Source organism: Nicotiana attenuata, unplaced genomic scaffold (assembly GCF_001879085.1).
Source record: "Nicotiana attenuata strain UT unplaced genomic scaffold, NIATTr2, whole genome shotgun sequence".
NCBI lineage: Eukaryota > Viridiplantae > Streptophyta > Magnoliopsida > Solanales > Solanaceae > Nicotiana > Nicotiana attenuata.
In genome coordinates this window covers 111,909-130,972 of record NW_017671188.1, presented here as the reverse complement: position 1 = coordinate 130,972, position 19,064 = coordinate 111,909, and the positions used below count along the sequence as shown (strand labels likewise).

Sequence of the window (19,064 nt, the reverse complement as noted above, 5' to 3'; positions counted from 1 at the left end):
CTTTTCTTTCCTTCCTTTATTTTTCTTTCTGATTCCTGTATCCTCTGAATAAATAGAGATGGGCTTGTTTAATCATGAGGAAATATTTCACATTGCTGAAATAGTTTCTTAGGACAGTGCCCAGCACGACTCAAGCCAATTCGTGTTTCTATTATCGTTGTTTTCCGGTGTCATTTCCCTACATATTGTAAGCAGCCTTACCCTGCATTGCTGCAAGACGCTATTTTCACGGCTCGAACCCGTGATCTCTGATCACATGACAGCAACTTTACCAGTTACGTCAAGGCTTGCCTTCGAAGATAGAAGCTGAAATTGAAAAATATACCACGTATACCCTGGATATGGCTTCAAACAAGACTTAGCCGAACAATAAGAAATTACAAAATAAATCTTTTTGTTAGAACTAAACATGAAGCTTAAATGCTTCAAGGTTACTTCCACGGCTTATAGCTTGTTTGGCCAAGCTTCTTTTTGGCTAAAAGTGCTTTTTTTTGGCCAAAAGCATTTTTGGCCAAAAAATTGAGGTGTTTGGCCAAGCTTTTGGAAGGAAAAAAAGTGCTTTTGAGGAGAAGCAGAAGCAATTTNGAAGACAGTAAAAAAGTAATTTCTACTCCAAAAGCACTTTTTAGAGAAGCACTTTTGAGAAAAATACACTTAGAAGCAGTTTTTTAAAGCTTGGCCAAACACTAATTGCTGCTCAGAAGTGCTTTTCAAACTAATTAGCCAAACACAAACGGCTTCTCACCAAAAGTACTTTTGAGAAAAGCGTACTTTTGAGAAAAGCACTTTTGAAAAAAAGCACTTCTCAAAATAAGCTGATTTTTGCAGCTTGGCCAAACGGGCTATTACTCGAAGAAAAATAATTAGCAACCATAAGACATTTTGGATTCTATTCAGATTCACAAGTTATCACTGTATGCCTACGCGTCCCCAGAAAAGAAAAGAAAAAACAGAGAATTGGCGAGGTTCATGGATTGACTAATTCTACACTACATACATGTATCGCTTTCCTAATTGAAGAATCATAACATCTGAGAGTTACTCTCCAATATTTATGACTACAATTTCGTGCAGAACGGTACTCCAATCTACTCCCATATCTGGACTATTAATATTACAAAGAAAGAAAAAAAAATTGAATGAGAATTGAGTCTTCCCCTGGTGGCGCCCGAGTGCAATAACTAAAGGAAGAAGATATGCGGATTGTGGCTGACTGATAATTACCTCCGTCCTACAGCACATTTATTTGCCTTCCAATATATTCCATTCTCGACCTCTAAGCAGACCTTTAAACTTATTTTGGATCATCAGCCAGCTTTCTCTTCAGCTCCTTTTTGTTTACCTACAATAACGGAGAAAAGGGGACAGGAGAGCACAGACCTGAAATGAGTTTCTTAAAGCTAGGAACTTGTGGATGCACACAAATATAAGCGAGATAATCGTTCTTTCAACGGAAAAAACTTATGCAAACCAGGTGCATGAATTATGTTAATTTACCAAAGTTAAGTGATAAATTGAGATAATATTATATACTCCATTAATTAACTACAAGTAAGTGATAAAGTTTATGAAAAAGACACACTTTTGGTTTAGTGCATGCATCAGGTTTGGAGGTTAGCAAGGTTCAGAACAACTCACCTTCCCCATAGCATTGCGAGGCAATGAGTCCCACACAAACAGACGACTAGGTATCTGTAACATAGGTTGAATGACAAGAATTAGTTTAGCAGGCATATCTTGGTACTCTGTATGCCGCATTGTCTTGCAAAAGAACCAAATCACAAAACAATACTTTTTTGTCCCAAGCAATAGTAAAACATTACGAACAGAGTAAGAGCACATATTCCTTATCCCTAGGCCATGTAATTTCACTCATTCTCCTCTCTTTCTGATCCATGTCACTAACACTCACCAAACAAGGGCAATTATGTGTCTAAGATGACGAGTTCTTGCATAAGGATTTTGTGTTAAATTCCTTTATCTAAAATATGGAAGAGTAATTTTTAAGCTCAGGGGGATAGTACTTCACAAAACAAGGAGAAATACCTTATAAGGAGCAAGTCTCTCTTTTGCCCAATCTGAAAGTTCTTGCAAACTTAGAGCAGGTTTTAATTCCTCATCTCGCTTTCTTTTGAGCTCGGTGTCAGGAATAACAATTGCACACACCACTTCACCATAGTCTTTGTCAGGTAATCCTAACACACAGCATTCTGATATAGCTGGATGCTGTGGAAAGGAAATGTGTTAACTCCGAATAAATATGCTGGCAGTCAGAATCAATTTTTCAGACAGACGTTTCCGAGGAAAAAAATCTAATGAAAGGAAATTTCGAAGAGCAGTTTATATCGTAGATGGACAAAAGGCTACCTCCAACAGTACTGCTTCAATTTCCAATGCTGATAACTTGTATCCACCGACCTTCATAATATCAGCATTGGTCCCTGATAAAAGAAAACAATGAACATTTTTTCCTCAAATAAATACAGTTCAATAGCGAAAGACATTATTATGTCGATGCTTTTAGGATTGGAAAATAAACTGGTTGATAAACATCAAACTGTTATATAGCTTAATGCTTCCATTTCGCTAAAAAGTCTATCATCTTCAAAGACATTTCTAATGGAAGAGTCGACTGTATATTTGAAGATATAACTCTCTGAAAGACCTCACTGGCCCTCGAGGGTTTCTCAGTTATATTTTCTTTTTCTCACTTTTACACAATTAGAAAATGAAGAAACTATCAGAGCGTTGTAATTTCTAAAAGACTTAGTGGAAATTCTACAAGGTGCATAGAAGCATACTTTTCCAGTTTGAGACAATCTTCAATTACTAGATATTTACCAAATCAAAGAAACTAGGGGCGTGTTTGGTATGAAGAAAAACATTTTTCGAAAAATATTTTCCAATTTTTCCATGTTTGGTTGGCTTAAATGTTTCGGAAAACGTTTTCCTCCAATTGGAGGAAAACGTTTTCCTTATTAAGAGAAGGGAAAACATTTTCCAAAACTCCTTCTCAATCTTCCCCACCCTCACCAACCCATCCGACACCCAACCCCACCCCACCCCACCCCACGCCATCCCCTCTCTTCAAAATGGTTTTTTTTCTTTCAAATTTCAGTTTTTTTTCGTCACCACCCACTCTGCTATCCCCACCCACCCACTCCCCTCCGGAAAAAAAATATTTTTTTTATATATTTTCAGTATTAATTTTTCCATCTTTCGGTTTATAGGTTCGAAATTTTACAAGTTCCAAAGTTATGAGTTTGGAGGTTTATGTGTTTGGAAGTTTACGGGTTTAGAAATTATAAAGTTCGCGGTTTCGAAAGTTTAGCGGTTCGGAAGTTTATGAAATTTGTGGGTTCGGAAGGTTGTTGGTTCGAAAGTTTATGGATTCATGTTTATTGTATCTAAATTATTTATGAATACTTTTGAGAAGTTATTTTCCTTAATTTGCGTACCAAACACCGAAAAACGAATAAGATTACTACTTGTTTTCGAAGAGAACATTTTCTTGGAAAATATTTTCCTTTATACCAAAAACACGCCCTAGGTGTTAGATCTTAAGCTCAGCTGCTTTGAGAAAGCAGTCATGGAAAGAATTATCCTCAAGTAAGAAATTCGGAAAGGGATAGAGGCAAGAATACGCTTTCCCAAAAGCTGCCATAACCTCATTTAATTGATGAAATCATAATGGGAGATGATAGACAGAATATTGATCGGTACTAAAAAATTATCCAATATCCAATTCAAACAAGTATACCATGCGAAGAATATCTAATAAACTTACGTCCCAAAATGATGTAATATCCATCTTCATCCACTGTAACAGCATCTCCAGTCTTGAAGAATCCATCATCAGTAAATGATTGCTTGGTTACCTAGTAATTCACCAGATGGGTGAGAGATTTTCAAAGACCAAAAAATGATGTTAGAGGTCATCAATTTCTTAAGAAAAAAGGTTTTTTGCCTTGCATGCCAACAAAACAGGAAATGGTTGGGGATGGTGCTATCGAATGTATTGTGATTACCTCAGGTAGTCTCCAATATTCTTTGAACAATGAAGGGCTCCTAATGCAAAGCTCCCCTACTCCTGTTTTATCACTACCACTCTCATCATCCAAAAGGATCTTGGCCTATCAGAAACCAGTAAATGACAGAATATTTGAAGTTAATTAACCACAGCAGTTACAACAATAAGAAGTTGGATAACACTATTCACAGACTGTATATTAACTTGGTGAAGCAATATGTTAGATGTTGAATACCATAAAAGAAAGAATTCACCAACCTGGACACCTGTAAAGGGCTTGCCAACAGTACCTCCTTTGCGTTTGCCTTTAATGGGATTAGATATTGCCATCACAAACTAGACACAATTGGCCGTTCACATAAAGATGGAAATGAATTAACGAGCAATAAAGTAGTGAGCCGCCTACAGATCAAATTAAGTGGCTATGAAGAAAACAGATACCTCTGTCATGCCATAACGTTCTAATAGTCGATGACCTGTAATTGTTTCCCACTGCTGCATGACGGGCAAAGGAAGTGCAGAGGAGCCGCACATCTGGAAACACAAACCAATTATTCAGTCATTTCCAAGAACTGGAATACAGTGGATTTACATTCTGAAATTTCAAAAGCGAAAAAAGGAAATAAATAACAAAGGGCAATTCTAGTCATCACACACGATAGGGTCCTAATTCTGTTTTGTATGGTCTATCCAAATACGTAACAGCCGAGGGGAACCGAGTTTCTTACCATAAGACGCAAGTGCCTTGATGCTGAAGCAGAGGCTGCTTTCAGTTCTGGATCCATCGCTTCATAACCTTGTATTAATCGTGTATACATAGTAGGAACCTATTCGATGAGAGAATTTTAGAATAAGGTAAAATAAAAACAAACAACCTAAATTACATATCATAAAAGGGGATTGGCAGGCATGCGTGCCGGAGGGGGAGGGAAGGTGGTTGTGAAAAATGAAAGCTGTTAGTAGACACTATGTTGTTAGTATTTCCTAGCCGAGTATATAAAATGTATCCTAGGCTCCAAGCTATGGCCACAAAATCATGAACACTTTGGAGATCTGATATTACATAGAGGTTTTATTGTAAACAATGTACCAGATAAGTAACATGACAACCCATGGCAACCATATTTCATTATTTTTATTCAACGAAACTATATTGAGTAAAAGAACGACTTACTCCAGTGAACACTGTTATAGCATTATCAGTTTTAGTCCCATCTGTAGGATAAGATTCACGCCATTTCTGCCAAATCCCCCTCACACTGAATTTTGGCATAAAGTCGACCTTAAAAGAAAAGCAGATGCAGTAGCATGAAAATCCTGTCCAAACGGCACATATGCTGCTGGAGAAATAAGTTTGATGTTGTGAACTCTCTTTTAGTAATTACCGTGGAACCAGCATAAAGAGGGGCAAGTAATGCATTGAAGAGCCCATGCACATGTAAGGTACAAGTTAAGGATCAGAAAAATATAAGACTTTCCATCATATTATTTATATCCCATTAGATAAATAACAATGCAAAGGAATGAAACACCAACAGAACATCTCCGAGAAAAAAATAATGCAGCTGAGGATATGATGAAGTGGCAAACAGTGCAGAAATTGGTCCTTGGACGTGTACTCCCATGCCTCTGCTAAAATTTGAATCTGAAACAGTTAAAGACGGAAATAGTTAACTTCCAGAAATCTGAGATCCGTAAGGTTGACTTTCTAGTAACTAATAACTTCCAATCAAGAGAACCTTCAACCTCCCAAGTTACTGACAGTTGAAAAGAAAAGATTAGTTATGCAAGTCAGAGAGATCATAAACTCTTCATCGTAATTAATCCTAGGTGGTAACAAGTGTTTACTATCATCTCTCAGCAATAGATGCACTGACACAAGAATAATCAGAATATTTGATCCTAAGAAATGATAGATTAGATAGAAATTTTCTAACTACAGAAGATCAAGAAAATCCAAAGCAAGTTGTGTAATTTACCAGCCATGACCAAGCTCTCTTGTAGGCATGGCATCTACTGGGCCTTAATTTATAGCATATCAAATTGCCAACAGAACATGAACGCAAAATGTAACAGAGAAGCAGATTAAATATATGCATAGTCAGACCGTTTATCCAACTTTAAGTATCATCAGATATCCACCTAAGTTATCACTCCCATCAGGTAAGTTAATAAAAAACAACCAGGCAGAAAGAACTTAAAAGTCGTCTTTATCACAACTTCCTAATAGGACCAGAATACAGAACATAAAATCTAGAACAGACAAGAACCTGAGCTAAAATTCCTTTGTGTGTATGGACTACTCCTTTTGGTTTCCCTGTTGTACCACTGGTGTACAAGATCATAGCTGGATCCTCACCTGCAAGGTAACATTAAAAGGATTGTTGATGAGCTCTAACAATCTCAATGCAGAAATAAACAACCATATCAAAAGACACATAACAGTTCCTTTATCTCACCACAGTTTGTCATTTCTGGCAAATTTCTAGGACCATCAGACGCCACATCTTTCGGAGGGTCATGCTTGGTCGATAAATCGACATCGGGAATAGGAGGAATAAGAGACAAACAGGCACCAGTTTTAACTGCAATTGTGTTCATAATGTCTTGGTGGTCTTCAGTACTCAGAATTACCGAGATGTCCTACAGATCAAATTTGCACAAGGATTTTTGTAAATCATGAAACAAGAGAATAAGTGGCCAGGACCTTGTGTTCATGCAGTGGAAGAAAATATAAAGCCTGATTGTAGATGACCTAATTGTATGAGGTTAGAAGAATAACCAGAAGACAAATGCAAGCTATATTATTTATGTTAAGTATGAGAAAGGGTAACGCATCATCTTCTATGCATGTCAAATATCTCGTGAGTCATGGAAAAACTGAGCAGCAATGACAGAAAGAAGATTCATGGACAAACCGAGTCATTCATCACATGTAGCAGTTCGGTTTCCGGGTAGCTTAGCGCAAGAGGGACTGCAACACCTCCACTTAGCCAAGTCCCTAGTATTCCAGCTACAAACTCAGCACAGGGTTTGGCTACAATTCCTACTCTTGCTCCATCAAGATCCACATTTCTTTTTATGCCATTGCCCTAAAAAGGTGGAAGCGTTTGAATAGTAAGGCAATGCAGGAAGGAACTATCCAGATTGCTACGAAATTGGAAGAACAATGTAAACAGGAGAAAAAACAGTGTCCTGGCAAAAAAGATTCATGTTCAACTATTAAAACAAACTAGAAAGCATCTCCATTCAAGTCATAACCAAAGGCAGACAGATGCAGCTTTAAATTATTTAGGAGTTAATATGTGAAAACTCACAATTTTAAGATCCAGGTTGCTTAACAAATTTGATATCCTCCTTGCAGATGATATCAGTTGAAGGTAAGTATAGCTCTTCTCATCAGCTCGTATTGCAATATTCTCCTGGGACTCAGGTCCCTTGCTGGCAACTTCTTTCACCAGCTCCATATAGCTACTAATATTTGAAGCTGTAATATGAAAGTAGGCAAACGAAAATTATCTAAATTTTCATATCAGTATCAGCCATCTCTAACGTTTTGAAGCACAAAAGAACAGGAGATATGCAGCACGCAAGGTAATCCTGGGTCAATAGTGTACCTTTGCGTGTGATAATCAGCAAACAATACCAAAAGTACACCAAGAATACAGAAGATTGTTCCAGATGCAACTAGTCATCAAAGGCATTTAAGAGATCAAATAGAAGGAAAAAAAATCAAATAAAAAAGAAGAATTAACTCAAATAGCCGTCCATCCAATCACTTAAACTAAAAATAGACGGTGGAGGTATAATATATGTGTGTATATAATTGTGTATAGTCAATGTATAATCTATGTATATGGCTAAAAAAAAGTAAACAGTAAATATGGCTGGCTATTTGTGTAAAAATCCCAATAAAAAATGTCTAACCTTAACACTAGATATATTATCTTCAAAGAATTTCATGGGAGTAAAAGAGCCAATCAAATGCATGAAATTTTGAAAATGGCCAATACGTACTATTTTTTCTTTTCCATGTTTCTGACTCATTTACTAGTTTGCAAAATTAGTCATTTCGTACTACTAATTAATAAACTCAGTAGCCAAGATTGCTTGAGCAAAGTCTAAGCTTAATTGATAAACAGTGCCATACCACACGGCAAGAAAATCAATCTCATTGAATTCCACTCCGCCAGTTTCAGAAAATTTCAGGGTTCTGGTCCCTAAACCATTTTCCAACCCCCAAAAATGTCAATAAATTTCAATCACCAAATCATACAGTTGAAGTATCTCCATTTTGATCGGGTGATAGCATATACATGGCTAAGATAATCTATACACATACAGAAGTAAACACAGAAAATACGAATTAAAATCGACAAGCTTCGATCAAGAACGAAAACTTACCGGAAGAGAATAACCGAGATTGGGAGGAGCGAAAAATAGGGTTTTTATGAGAAGAAAAACAATATCGAAGAGACAAAGTGAAGCGAAATGGAGAGTAAAACAGAGGTGTAGACGACCTGAGGGTGTGAAAGTGGTTGAGTAACTTAAATGAGCTCATGTTTTTAGTTGGCAAGTTTTATTACTACAAGCAACAACCCCAACAAGGAACGACCTAAAAACGTAATCAATTTATGGCCATCCAACTGTTTTGGTTGTCATTACTCCACGTGGCGGCCCCCTAAATTTTCTGTTTCCTCCATTAGTCCAAAATCGTTACCGCCGGCGGTGTCGGGTTTGGGGTTTTTATCGGAGACACCTCAAAATGTTTTGTACGCAGAAGAAAACAGAGCAAATAGCGGGGGGTTTAGCCGGTTATATCTCTCGTGCTGCCAGATACGGTTAACTGGTATTTGAACTCCGAACAAGACAACCAAGTACTTTATTAAGAACTACGAATTCGCGTAGGGATGAACTTGAAATTGGAATTCTTAAAGCTGTGTTAAAAATAGTTTTGGCAAAATAGATAAGTAGCCACCTTAACTATAAACTAAATTCCTAATACACATTTTCTGGGAACGAAAATTACGCTTACACAATCAACATTTTTAAAGGGTATCTAAGACACACCAATTTTTTTCTTGACCGGTTCTTGAGAATATGTGTAACATCACGCATCAATAAGGTCATGACACGTGTTAATAATTTTTAAAAAAAAAAAATACTTAAATTTATAATTATATCCATTGGCACCTTCTCTCCTCTCTTTCTCTTTTGCAAGGTATCTACAACCAATGCTATAACAATGGCAGCCACCATAAATCAGTAGCCACCACACAATGGCGGCTACAATAAATCAGAAACCACCACAACAATAAGATTCCTCCATCTACGCTCCAACACCAAACCCATTTTCCTCCCTTTCTTCTCTTCTTCATCAAACCTCAAACTGTTAACAGCTGAATTTACGAAGCTACGAGGAAATTTCCATGGTGGAAATACCCAAATTTACAGAGAACGAAAGAGAGGGAAATGATGGAAAACATCTAATCTCTTTTATTAAAATGAATAATCTGTCTTTTCTAGAATGGTCCTCAATATTTATATACTTACATGGAATGGCTATACAATCATACAAAACGGAAAATACTAAACATACTAGCTATTGGGCTAACTATTGGGTTGGGCCTGTATGTATGTCAACACCCCCCCCCCTCAAGCTTGGGGGTGATAACATACCAAGCTTGCCAAGGAAAGAACGATGGAGATGCCCAGGAAGTGGCTTTGTCATAATATCAGCAAGCTGGGCAGAACTGGGCACAAAATGCAGAGAAATCAGCCCAGAATTGAGACTTTCACGCACATAGTGACAATCAATTTCGATATGCTTTGTCCTTTCTTAGAAGATTGGATTCTTGGCAATGTGTAAAGCAGCAAGGTTGTCACAGTAGATGGGAACAAGATCAGAAACATGTAAACCAAGATCACCCAGTAGCCAGACCAACCATGAGACCTTTATAACCACCTTTCTGAGAGCCCTGTATTCAGCTTCAGCAGAGGACAATGAAATATCGGGTTGCTTCTTGCTTTTCCAGGAGATTGGAGAACCACCAAGTGTAACATAAAAATCAGAAACAGACCTTCTTGACTCAGCACAGGTAGCCCAGTCAGAATTAGAGTAGGCCTTGAGAGAAACATCAGAAGAGGAAGAGAGAAGGGTCTCTAAATCAGGAGCATTAGATAGATACCTTAACACATGAAGGGCAGCAAGCATATGGGGAACTTGAGGAGCCTGAATAAATTGACTTAAATGTTGGACACAAAAAGATATATCAGGCCTTGTGTGTAGGAGAAAGTTGAGTTTGCCAATAATTCTCCTATATGTGATGGGATCAGTCAAGGGGGCATCCATGTCAACATGCAACTTGACATAAGTATCAATAGGAGTCACAACAGGGGGAAAATTTTGGCAATGGAATTCTGCAAGCAAGTCATTTGTGAACTTTTGTTGACTGATGATGTAGCCTTCAGGACATTTAGTGACCTCCAAACCAAGAAAATAATGGATTGTCCCCAAATCCTTTATCTTGAATTGTTGGTTAAGGAATAACTTAACACTGTCTAGTTCAACATCATCCCAACTAGTAAAATATCATCAACATACACTGCTAGAACTGTAAGAGAAGTAGAGGTAGATTTTGTGAACAGTGAGTAGTCATTCATGCTAGAAATGTAGCCTCTTGTAGACAAATCCTTAGACAATATAGAAAACCATTGTCTGGATGCTTGCTTGAGGCCATATAGAGACTTTTTGAGCTTGCAAACCAAAGGGAATGGAGAAGAATCTGTAGGGGAAACCTGCATCCCAGGTGGAACCTTCATGTGTACTTCCTCATGGAGATCACCATGGAGGAAGGCATTATTAACATCAAGTTGATAGACAATCTAGTTTCTCTTTATAGCAAGACATAGAAGGCATTTGATAGTAGTAAACTTGACAACCGGGGAGTATGTCTCATTGTAATCAATTCCCTCCTTTTGAGTGCCACCCCTAATGACCAACCTTGCCTTGTACCTCTCAACAGAACCAGCAGATTTCTATTTGATTTTGTACACCAGCTTGCAAGAGATAGCCTTTTTGTTAGGGGGAAGAGGTACAATATCCCAGGTGTTGTTGGCCTCTAATGCTTGAAATTCCTTTAGCATGGCCTCCTGCCAAGCAGGATTAGAAGCAGCCTGTTGATAACATTGAGGCTCTTGCAAGTGCAAGTTTGTGGTGGACATTTTAGAAGCAGTAGATACAGGGGCAGAACAAGCAAAGTCTGCCAGATGAGGAGGTGTATGGGACATTCTAAGGGACCTTCTAAGAGGAGGAATAGATTGAGGATGATAGGAGGTATATGGGGCAGAAGATGGTGGTAATGAAACTGGAACATCACTAAGAGGAGAAGGAGAGGAAGAAATGGGAGATGGGATAGCAGGAGGAGAAGAAACATGGGAAGATGCAGAATCAGGAGGAATATGAGGAGAAACAAGTGGAGATGCAGAATCAGGAGAAACAACAGGTAGTGTACTATGTGGAGGAATGTCAACAAAACTGGAAGGGGAAGGAAGGGAAGCATTACAAGAGTTAGTGGAGAAGGGGAAGACATGCTCATGAAAAATAACATCTTAAGAGTAGAAGATAGATTGAGAGGATATATTAAGCAATTTGTATCCTTTCTTCCCACAAGGATAGCCAAGGAAAATGGAAGAGATTACTCTAGACTGAAATTTGTCTCTACTATGTTTAGGAGAGGTAGAAAAATAAAGGCATCCAAAAGATCTAAGATAATCATAAGTAGGTGAATGTCCATGTAGTTTCTCATAAGGGGATATGTTGTTAAGAACAGTAGAGGGAAACCTACTGATAAGGTAAGTGGATATAAGAACACAATCACCCCAAAATTTAGTAGGCAAGTTGGATTGAAATAATAAGGCTCTGAAAGTTTCTAAGAGATATTTGTGTTTCATTTCCACAACGCCATTCTGTTGTGGTGTGTGGGGAATAGTGGTCTGGTGTAGGATTCCTTGGGAAGAAAAGAAAGATCTGGATTCTAGACTGGAACCTAGTTCAAAGGCATTATCAAACCTGAAGGTCTGAACTGAAGTGTGGAAATGAGTCTGTACCATAGAAGTGAAAGCTTTAAGCATAGACAGGGCATTACTTTTGCTAGAAAGTAGGTGAGTCCAGGTTACCCTAGAGTAATCATCCACTAAAGTAGTAAAGTATCTAAAACCATTATATGTGGCAGTGTTATAAGGTCCCCAGATATCAACTGAAAAGGAGCAGTAGAATGAGTAGTGCTATCAGAGAATGGCAACCTTTGTTGTCTAGCCATAGGACAGATAGGACATAGGAAGGATTGTTTAGAAGAAATTTGTGAGGAAATAAAAGGAATAGATTTCATTCTATTAAAAGGCATGTGACCCGTTCTTTGATGCCAAAATAAATCTGTCTTATTAATATCAACAGATGGATTACATGAGGGACTAATGGGAAGGGGATTGACAGAATTGAAAACGGGAGAAACAGTAGGAACATAAGATGAAATATTACATGAAACATCAAATGGAAAAGAGGAAACTAAAGTACTATGATTAAGATGAAGAAAATACAATCCATTCTCAGCCTTACCAATTCCTAGTGGCCTCTTCAGAGAAGGGCCATGTAAAAAGCAATGGGAAGTAGCGAGAACTGCAATACAACGAAGTTGTAAAAGAAGTTGATATATTGATATTAAGTTGAACTGAAAAGATGGAACAAGTAGAACATTGTGTAACACAATATCAGACCTAAGTTGTAAAGATTCAATAGATACAACTTTTACTTTATAGCCATTTGGTAAAGTGATTAAGTAAGGTATAGTTAGTGGTTGAAGATTGTGTAGAAGGTATTTGTGAGATGTCATGTGGTTAGTAGCCGTTGAGTCTAGAATCCAAGTACCAACATTTAATTGTGAAGATGCACAAGCATGGAAATCCATAGACTTAACTACAGAACTGCAAAACAAACTTGCAAAGTGGGCATATGCATGATTGTCTCCAGAATGAGAATCACTTGAGATTCCATAAGAGATGTGTGACTGCTTCAAGAGGATAAGTAGGTGTTGATATTGTTCTGTAGTGAATCCATGGTTGATCGGTGAAAATTGTTCCATAGATAAGGCCAATGGGGTAGAAGTAGTACCTTCAGCTTGAATACAGTAGGCTGATCTCTTATTTTTGGTGAACTTGAAATCAGCAGGAAACCCATAGAGTTTATAGCATTTTTCAATGGTATGACCTGGTTTTTCCAGTATCTGCATAGCATGGGTTGTCTAGGTTTCTTTGGTTCAAATTGGATCTTCTGATTGAATGATATTTGCCCACTGGGATTTTGTGAATAGGTTGAAAGAGTAGAGGGCGCAGAGAAAGAGACAGAATCATTGGAAAATTTTAGAGCCGGGATGTTTCCCTTTGTCTCTCAACATGTTATAACATGGAATAGACCTTACTAGCTAATGAGAGTGGTGAAATCATGAGGATGTTGCTCTTGACAGTGTTATATGACTCATTCAGTCCAGCCAAGAACCAAAACAGTTTTATTTCATCAAGAAATTTGGGTAGAGCGCCACATGAACATGTAGGACCTACATAAGCAGTCTTAAGCTCATCCCAAAGACTATTCTGTGAAATAAGAGGCTATGTCTAAGGTACCCTGGGAAATGGTTCCAATTTCCCTTTGTATCTGAATGAATTTGGAACCATTAGACTAACCAAACCTCTCATTTATGTCCAACCAAATCTCTTTTGCAATATCATAACCTAGAACACTGGTTGCAATGTCTCTAGAAAGGGAACTAGTGATCCAGGCGACCACCATATCGTTGCACCTTTCCCAGTAGGGATAATAAGGTGAGTCATTAGAAGGTTTAGACTGACGACCATCAATTAGTCCAATTTTTTTTTTGCAAAAAGGGAAACTAGCATACTTTTACGCCGGGCAACAAATCCAGTACCATCAAAAGGAGGAGATACTAAATGAGTGCCAGGATTGTCTGAGGGATGAATATAAAGAGGATATGAGGGATCTAAAGTGAATATAGTGAAACCATCGGATTGATTAGAGGAATTCACATATTCATCAGCCATTATGTATCCAAAATTCTCAATCACGGTAGAAATTTACCAGAAATTGAAGCATGTAGTTAGAGAATAGAGAAGAGAGTACCGTCATTTTTCACTACCCAAAAAAGACAAGGCCTTCAAAATAGACTAAATTCTGAAGAAGAAGACGGAATATCAGTCGAAATCAGAGGAACGCCACCAGCGAACAGTCATTAGACCTTCGGAAAGCCATAGCTCAGATCGAATTTCGTCTCAGTCGAAGAAAACCCCCAAATCAAAACAAGGGTTTCAATAAAACCAAAAATTGTAAACAACGAACTATACGGGTACAACCGGATGAAGATAAGCGAGGATAGGAACTCATGTCCTGCTCTGATACCATGTTAACAGTTGAATTTGCGGAAGCTAAGAGGGAATTTCCATGGTGGAAATACCCTAATTTTCAGAGAACGAGAGAGAGAGAGAGAGAGAGAGAGAAATGATGGAAAATATGTGATCTTTTTTATTAAAATAAATAATCTGCCCTTTCTAAAATGGTCCTCAGTATTTATATCTTACATGGAATGGCTCTACGATCAAATATAAAAGAGGCTATCTTACTAAGTGATACAAAACTGAAATACTAAACATACTAGCTATTGGGCTGGGGCTATGTGTATGTCAACACAAACTCCCTCATGCCCCAACCACCCCCTCAGAACCACCCCACCACCAACAATAAACACAATCTCTACCTACTAAACCCTTCTCGTTTTCCTCCATCGCCAACCAAAATGTTTTCTCCATGATAAACATGTCATAATAGTAACGAATCTTGAAGATAAAGGAAATAGAACTAAAGAATCGTATAATTTCAGCTATTTTCAAGAAAAATAAGTCTTTTTTCGATTTATGTAAAGTGGGTCTTAATGGTAGAAAAAGAAGCAAAATAATTTTTGTAGCCACTCTTAAAGAAAATTTACAACAAGTTATTTGATTAATTATTTATGATTGGATTTAATAGATTAGTAGATTACATGTTAAGAAGATGAAACAAGGAAGAAGGGGCTGGGAGAAAACAAAGAAGAAAACGGGGAGGGGTTACGAGGAAGAAGAAGAGAAGGAGAGGGTTGGGTTATGGGACCCACTAATAAAAAAAGAGTATATATAAAATTCTGATACGTGGCACTTAAACAGATTTGGGAATGCCTTTTTAAAGGGTTCACGCTCTTATCTTTGTTGTCACACACGCGCCTGCCACGTAACAAAATTGGTGTTTCTTAGACACACTTTAGAAAGGTTGGGTGTGTAAGGTGCTTTTAGTTCCAAAGTGTGTAACAGGGATTTGGTGTATAGTTCAAGTGGCTACTTATGTATTTTGCCAATAATTTTTGGAAGTTAAAGTTTTATATATATATATTATATATATATATATATATATTTGAAAAATATTAAAGTTTTATAAGTGGAGGAAACAAAAAATTGCATTAAACGAGTTTTTAAAATTTTTTATGAACAAATAATATTTTTAAATTTTTTCTGAGAAAAATAACCAAAATCCATGATCAAATGGGAGCTAATTTTCTTAATTTCTTTTCCATTTACCCTTTTCGGGGACATAACATGTGTTTGTCATTTCCTTTTCTTTTTTTTTTCTGGGACGACCACGGCGTAATTCTTCGAATAATAATTAATGGTCAAGACGTCAAGTCACAATTAGCAGGCACGAACCGCTGAATTTAATCCATTGTTGACTTAATAAAAAATCCATGTTGACTATGTAAAAAGATACTACTACATTTTATTAAGCAGAAAGAGAAGATAGTTGCACTTGCACCTGTTTCATTTCTTTTTTGTTATAAATGTAGGAAGGGTGATCTGTTTTTCTTGCATGCGCTGTTTAATTGAAAAGATGAAAAAATGGAGTTATTCTTTTCCTAATTATGCCCAAAAGGTCTGATTTTTGCTCAATAACCAGTGGATATTTAAGCAAAAAGAAACAGTACAATGTATACATATTTTGGAGAAGGGATTCAGTTGAGAGCTCTCGTACATTTAACAGTGTTTGTTTGCAAAAACAACGAATAGGGGCTAGAGGCATTTCTTTCAGTAAAATCAAGAATCCAATTGAAATGGGAAAAATACTACAATAGCAAATGTGAAAGGATGCAAACTTCAAACATGGAAAACTTTGGAAACAAGGAGTAAAAACTAAAAACTACAAACTTAAATTAAACAATGACAAATCACTCTTCAATTTACTTGGACATGGATTGTACTGGGGGAGCTTGATTTATTTGTTGGTTCCCATACTGCTGCTGAGCAAGTATGCCATTCCAACCTGCAGTAAGTTTTACACATACATGTTACAAATTTTTTGCTTCTCTTTAAAATGTTACTTGTAATAAGCACAAAGACTGATCTAGGGCGGGTTTTGTGAGTTCAACTGAACCCGTTATTTTGGCTTGAACCATGTACTCTGACGCAAAACAAAACATTTAAAATGCATACATATATAAAAAAAAAAAAAAAAAAGGGCACCCAGATGTACTAAGCTCCCGCTATGCGCGGGATCCGGGGAATGGCCGAACTATAAGGGTCTATAGTATGCAGTCTTACCCTGCATTTCTGCCAGAGGTTGTTTCCGTGCATACATATAGTAATAAAATAGTTTATTCTGTACTCACTGACTCTAGTTCCTAGATTGGCCTGTGACTAAAAAGAACCATAATAGGAAGGATGATTTCATACCTAGAGCTGGATCAAGGCCCCTAATCCGAAGCTCTCTGAACTCTTGACAAAGTGAACAACATGGACAAAAGATGTGAGAAACTACATCTGAATAGGGAGCTTCCACCAGATTGTACCTTTGCCTCAGTTTTGTTCTATACTTGGAGCCCATAACCCATTGAGAGCAAACTGCTGGCATCATCAAGAGGTACATAAAAGTCCCCAATGGACACGCTGCAACCACCATCCAAAAATCATAAAGAGTTAATTACACACTTCTTTTACAAGGCAATTGAATACAAATCAAATGGAATTTAAGATGATTTGGTTACTCGTTTCTCCTGCATCTTCAACTTCAGCTATCTGCCCGAACGTCAAACAAGGTAAAAATGATGTCGTAGTAGCTGCACACAAACAAGAATGTTAATATCGTTATTACTTCCGCCAGATAAAAGTCCACTATGGGGTAATTAGCGCTTCCTACCAAAAAGGACCCCATTCCTAGGACTCAAACTGAGACATCCGGTTAAGCGATGAGGAATTCTTATCATTCCATCACACCCTCTGACAGTGAAAGTTTTACGTGATACACTACTCCATGGTAAGACTTGATTGACACTGAGATTATACATGGTAAAGGAGAAAGTGTAAATAATTTACCATTAATTTGGTCCAAATGACAATCAAATAAGCCAGTGCTCCACGGAACTCCTGTTAGTGTTTGTTTTGGTGTGTGTACAGCTCCTTGATATTTTGCATGATAGGAGGCAGCTGGCACACCGGCCACTGGCTGAGGATCTTCAACTTCATTAGAGGAATCAATTCTACCCATTGTATCTTAAGCTTTGGAGTCTGAGTAAGAAGAAGAGAAATGAAGTCCTTATATATTTTGAAGGATGATCATGCCCAACTATGCCTTATAAAAAGGACAATGCGGACGTTGCAAATATAACCCGAGTATTACGCCCAGGGTCGAATCCACAGAGAGTTAACCTATCAACCGCTATCTTTAGACCCACCAAGTATTCAGAACCAGCTTCTCAAATATTCAAATTCTCAGTTGAGTGTTCTTTAACAACTAGCTTGCAAGTAACTAAATGGCTGTAACTAAATTAATAAGGTTGTAAACAATTATGGGACAAAGCTAAGACAATGATTTCCCCTATTGATGGAATCCCTTCTGTTTATGCTCATACAAATTTACCCACACATCTCTATCAATCATGAACGCTAATCTTACCGCAAATCTCTCCCGAGTAATCACAGTAATCTACTATTGCACTCTCCCGAGATACACTAGCTTGCTTTATTTAGCACAATTCAATTTAGATTGCACCCAAGGCTTCGTTATTCCTAATTCCGCCTTTAAACCCGCAATTATAGATTCCTCTAATAATCTAGGAGTGGTGTTGTTCAACAATACCCTAAATATGCACTCTTTTCCAAGTTATGCACACTAAATAGGCACAGCTAATTGAGTATCCTGTCAATTAACTACAACGAACACGAAGTTGAACAAATAAAGATTAAACTAGCAATTTGTATTCACATAAACAAGAAGTTCATCACCCAATAGGTTCCATCAAAGCCTTAGACAAGGAATTTAGCTACTCATGGCTATGGGAAAATAAAATAAGCTTGAATTCATCATAAAATCAAAAGAAAAGAAGAAAGATGTTTAGAGTATTTTCTCACAATATTTTTCCTTGCTAAGAAACCTAAAAAATCAATACATGCCTCTCTTGGGCGAAGTCTAGTGTTTTAAATAGGTTTTAGGTCTAAAATTCCCGTAATTGACACTTTGGTCCCCGAATTTTCTGCGCCTACCGCGGTTCTGCCGCGGTCGCGGTAGAACCGCGGCCAAACACCCTCGCGGATTCTCAATCTTCTGCAGCTGCTTCCCACCGCGGTTCTGCCGCGGTCGCGGTGGAACCGCGGTGGATCCAGTATTCTGAATCTTCGGCCTGTTTAGCATGGGTCACTTGGGAAATTTCACAGTTGGCCTCTTTTTCATCACTTTTAACTCCAAAACTGCTCCTTAGCCTTCCTTATACATATATCACCTACAAATCGTGAAAAACACTAATAAGAGCATTTTGTCATCACTTTTAGCATTAAAACTACACAAAAAGGTGATTATTTAAGGTGTGATTATAGTCAAATTCACCTATTATCAAAGGATTTGGTCATATACTTGATAAGCAAGAAGAAAGCTTGCGTAGACTTTGAAAAACTA

At 37.6% G+C, this 19,064-nt stretch overlaps 3 protein-coding genes across 4 annotated transcripts; all 3 read right to left on the bottom strand.

The window, feature by feature from the left end:
* Nucleotides 1-863: 863 nt before the first annotated feature.
* Nucleotides 864-9,040, bottom strand: LOC109206524 (malonate--CoA ligase). Of its 2 annotated transcripts, XM_019369345.1 has the most exons (18): nt 8,435-8,517; nt 7,648-7,717; nt 7,348-7,517; nt 6,949-7,122; nt 6,490-6,673; nt 6,301-6,389; nt 5,606-5,675; nt 5,416-5,468; nt 5,205-5,312; nt 4,759-4,857; nt 4,472-4,564; nt 4,289-4,366; nt 4,029-4,133; nt 3,788-3,878; nt 2,368-2,441; nt 2,047-2,226; nt 1,639-1,692; nt 864-1,342 (listed from the first exon to the last, which is right to left on the bottom strand). In XM_019369345.1, exons 3-18 carry the CDS (start codon nt 7,495-7,497, stop codon nt 1,295-1,297), a joined length of 1,650 nt encoding a protein of 549 aa, XP_019224890.1. In that variant the 5' UTR covers nt 7,498-7,517; nt 7,648-7,717; nt 8,435-8,517; the 3' UTR covers nt 864-1,294. The 2 variants fall into 2 exon arrangements, with proteins under 2 accessions (XP_019224890.1, XP_019224889.1); XM_019369344.1 differs by lacking the exon at nt 7,648-7,717 and having other exon boundaries at nt 8,435-9,040.
* An 829-nt stretch (nt 9,041-9,869) lies between these two features.
* On the bottom strand, nt 9,870-10,852 carry LOC109206517 (uncharacterized mitochondrial protein AtMg00810-like). Its single transcript, XM_019369336.1, has 2 exons — nt 10,743-10,852; nt 9,870-10,611 (listed from the first exon to the last, which is right to left on the bottom strand). Exons 1-2 carry the CDS (start codon nt 10,850-10,852, stop codon nt 9,870-9,872), a joined length of 852 nt encoding a protein of 283 aa, XP_019224881.1.
* Nucleotides 10,853-16,130: 5,278 nt separating this feature from the next.
* Nucleotides 16,131-17,764, bottom strand: LOC109206519 (protein PLANT CADMIUM RESISTANCE 8-like). The gene is made up of 4 exons (XM_019369339.1): nt 17,489-17,764; nt 17,161-17,232; nt 16,850-17,062; nt 16,131-16,439 (listed from the first exon to the last, which is right to left on the bottom strand). Exons 1-4 carry the CDS (start codon nt 17,658-17,660, stop codon nt 16,357-16,359), a joined length of 540 nt encoding a protein of 179 aa, XP_019224884.1. The 5' UTR covers nt 17,661-17,764; the 3' UTR covers nt 16,131-16,356.
* Between the last annotated feature and the right edge of the window lie 1,300 nt (nt 17,765-19,064).

What these genes read in the sequence shown, in the direction of transcription:
- LOC109206524 (XM_019369344.1), bottom strand. Translation starts at nt 8,591, where the DNA reads ATGAGCTCATTTAAGTTACTCAACCACTTTCACACCCTCAGGTCGTCT. An exon ending in GCACTGTTTGCCACTTCATC is followed by an intron (nt 5,469 to 5,605) that starts ATATCCTCAGCT and finishes CTTGTACCTTAC; the next exon opens with ATGTGCATGGGCTCTTCAAT. An exon ending in AACGTTATGGCATGACAGAG is followed by an intron (nt 4,367 to 4,471) that starts GTATCTGTTTTC and finishes AATTGTGTCTAG; the next exon opens with TTTGTGATGGCAATATCTAA.
- LOC109206517 (XM_019369336.1), bottom strand. Translation starts at nt 10,852, where the DNA reads ATGAAGGTTCCACCTGGGATGCAGGTTTCCCCTACAGATTCTTCTCCA. An exon ending in AAGCAAGCATCCAGACAATG is followed by an intron (nt 10,612 to 10,742) that starts GTTTTCTATATT and finishes ATATTTTACTAG; the next exon opens with TTGGGATGATGTTGAACTAG.
- LOC109206519 (XM_019369339.1), bottom strand. Translation starts at nt 17,660, where the DNA reads ATGGGTAGAATTGATTCCTCTAATGAAGTTGAAGATCCTCAGCCAGTG. An exon ending in TGAAGATGCAGGAGAAACGA is followed by an intron (nt 17,063 to 17,160) that starts GTAACCAAATCA and finishes TGGTGGTTGCAG; the next exon opens with CGTGTCCATTGGGGACTTTT. An exon ending in GGGCCTTGATCCAGCTCTAG is followed by an intron (nt 16,440 to 16,849) that starts GTATGAAATCAT and finishes AACTTACTGCAG; the next exon opens with GTTGGAATGGCATACTTGCT.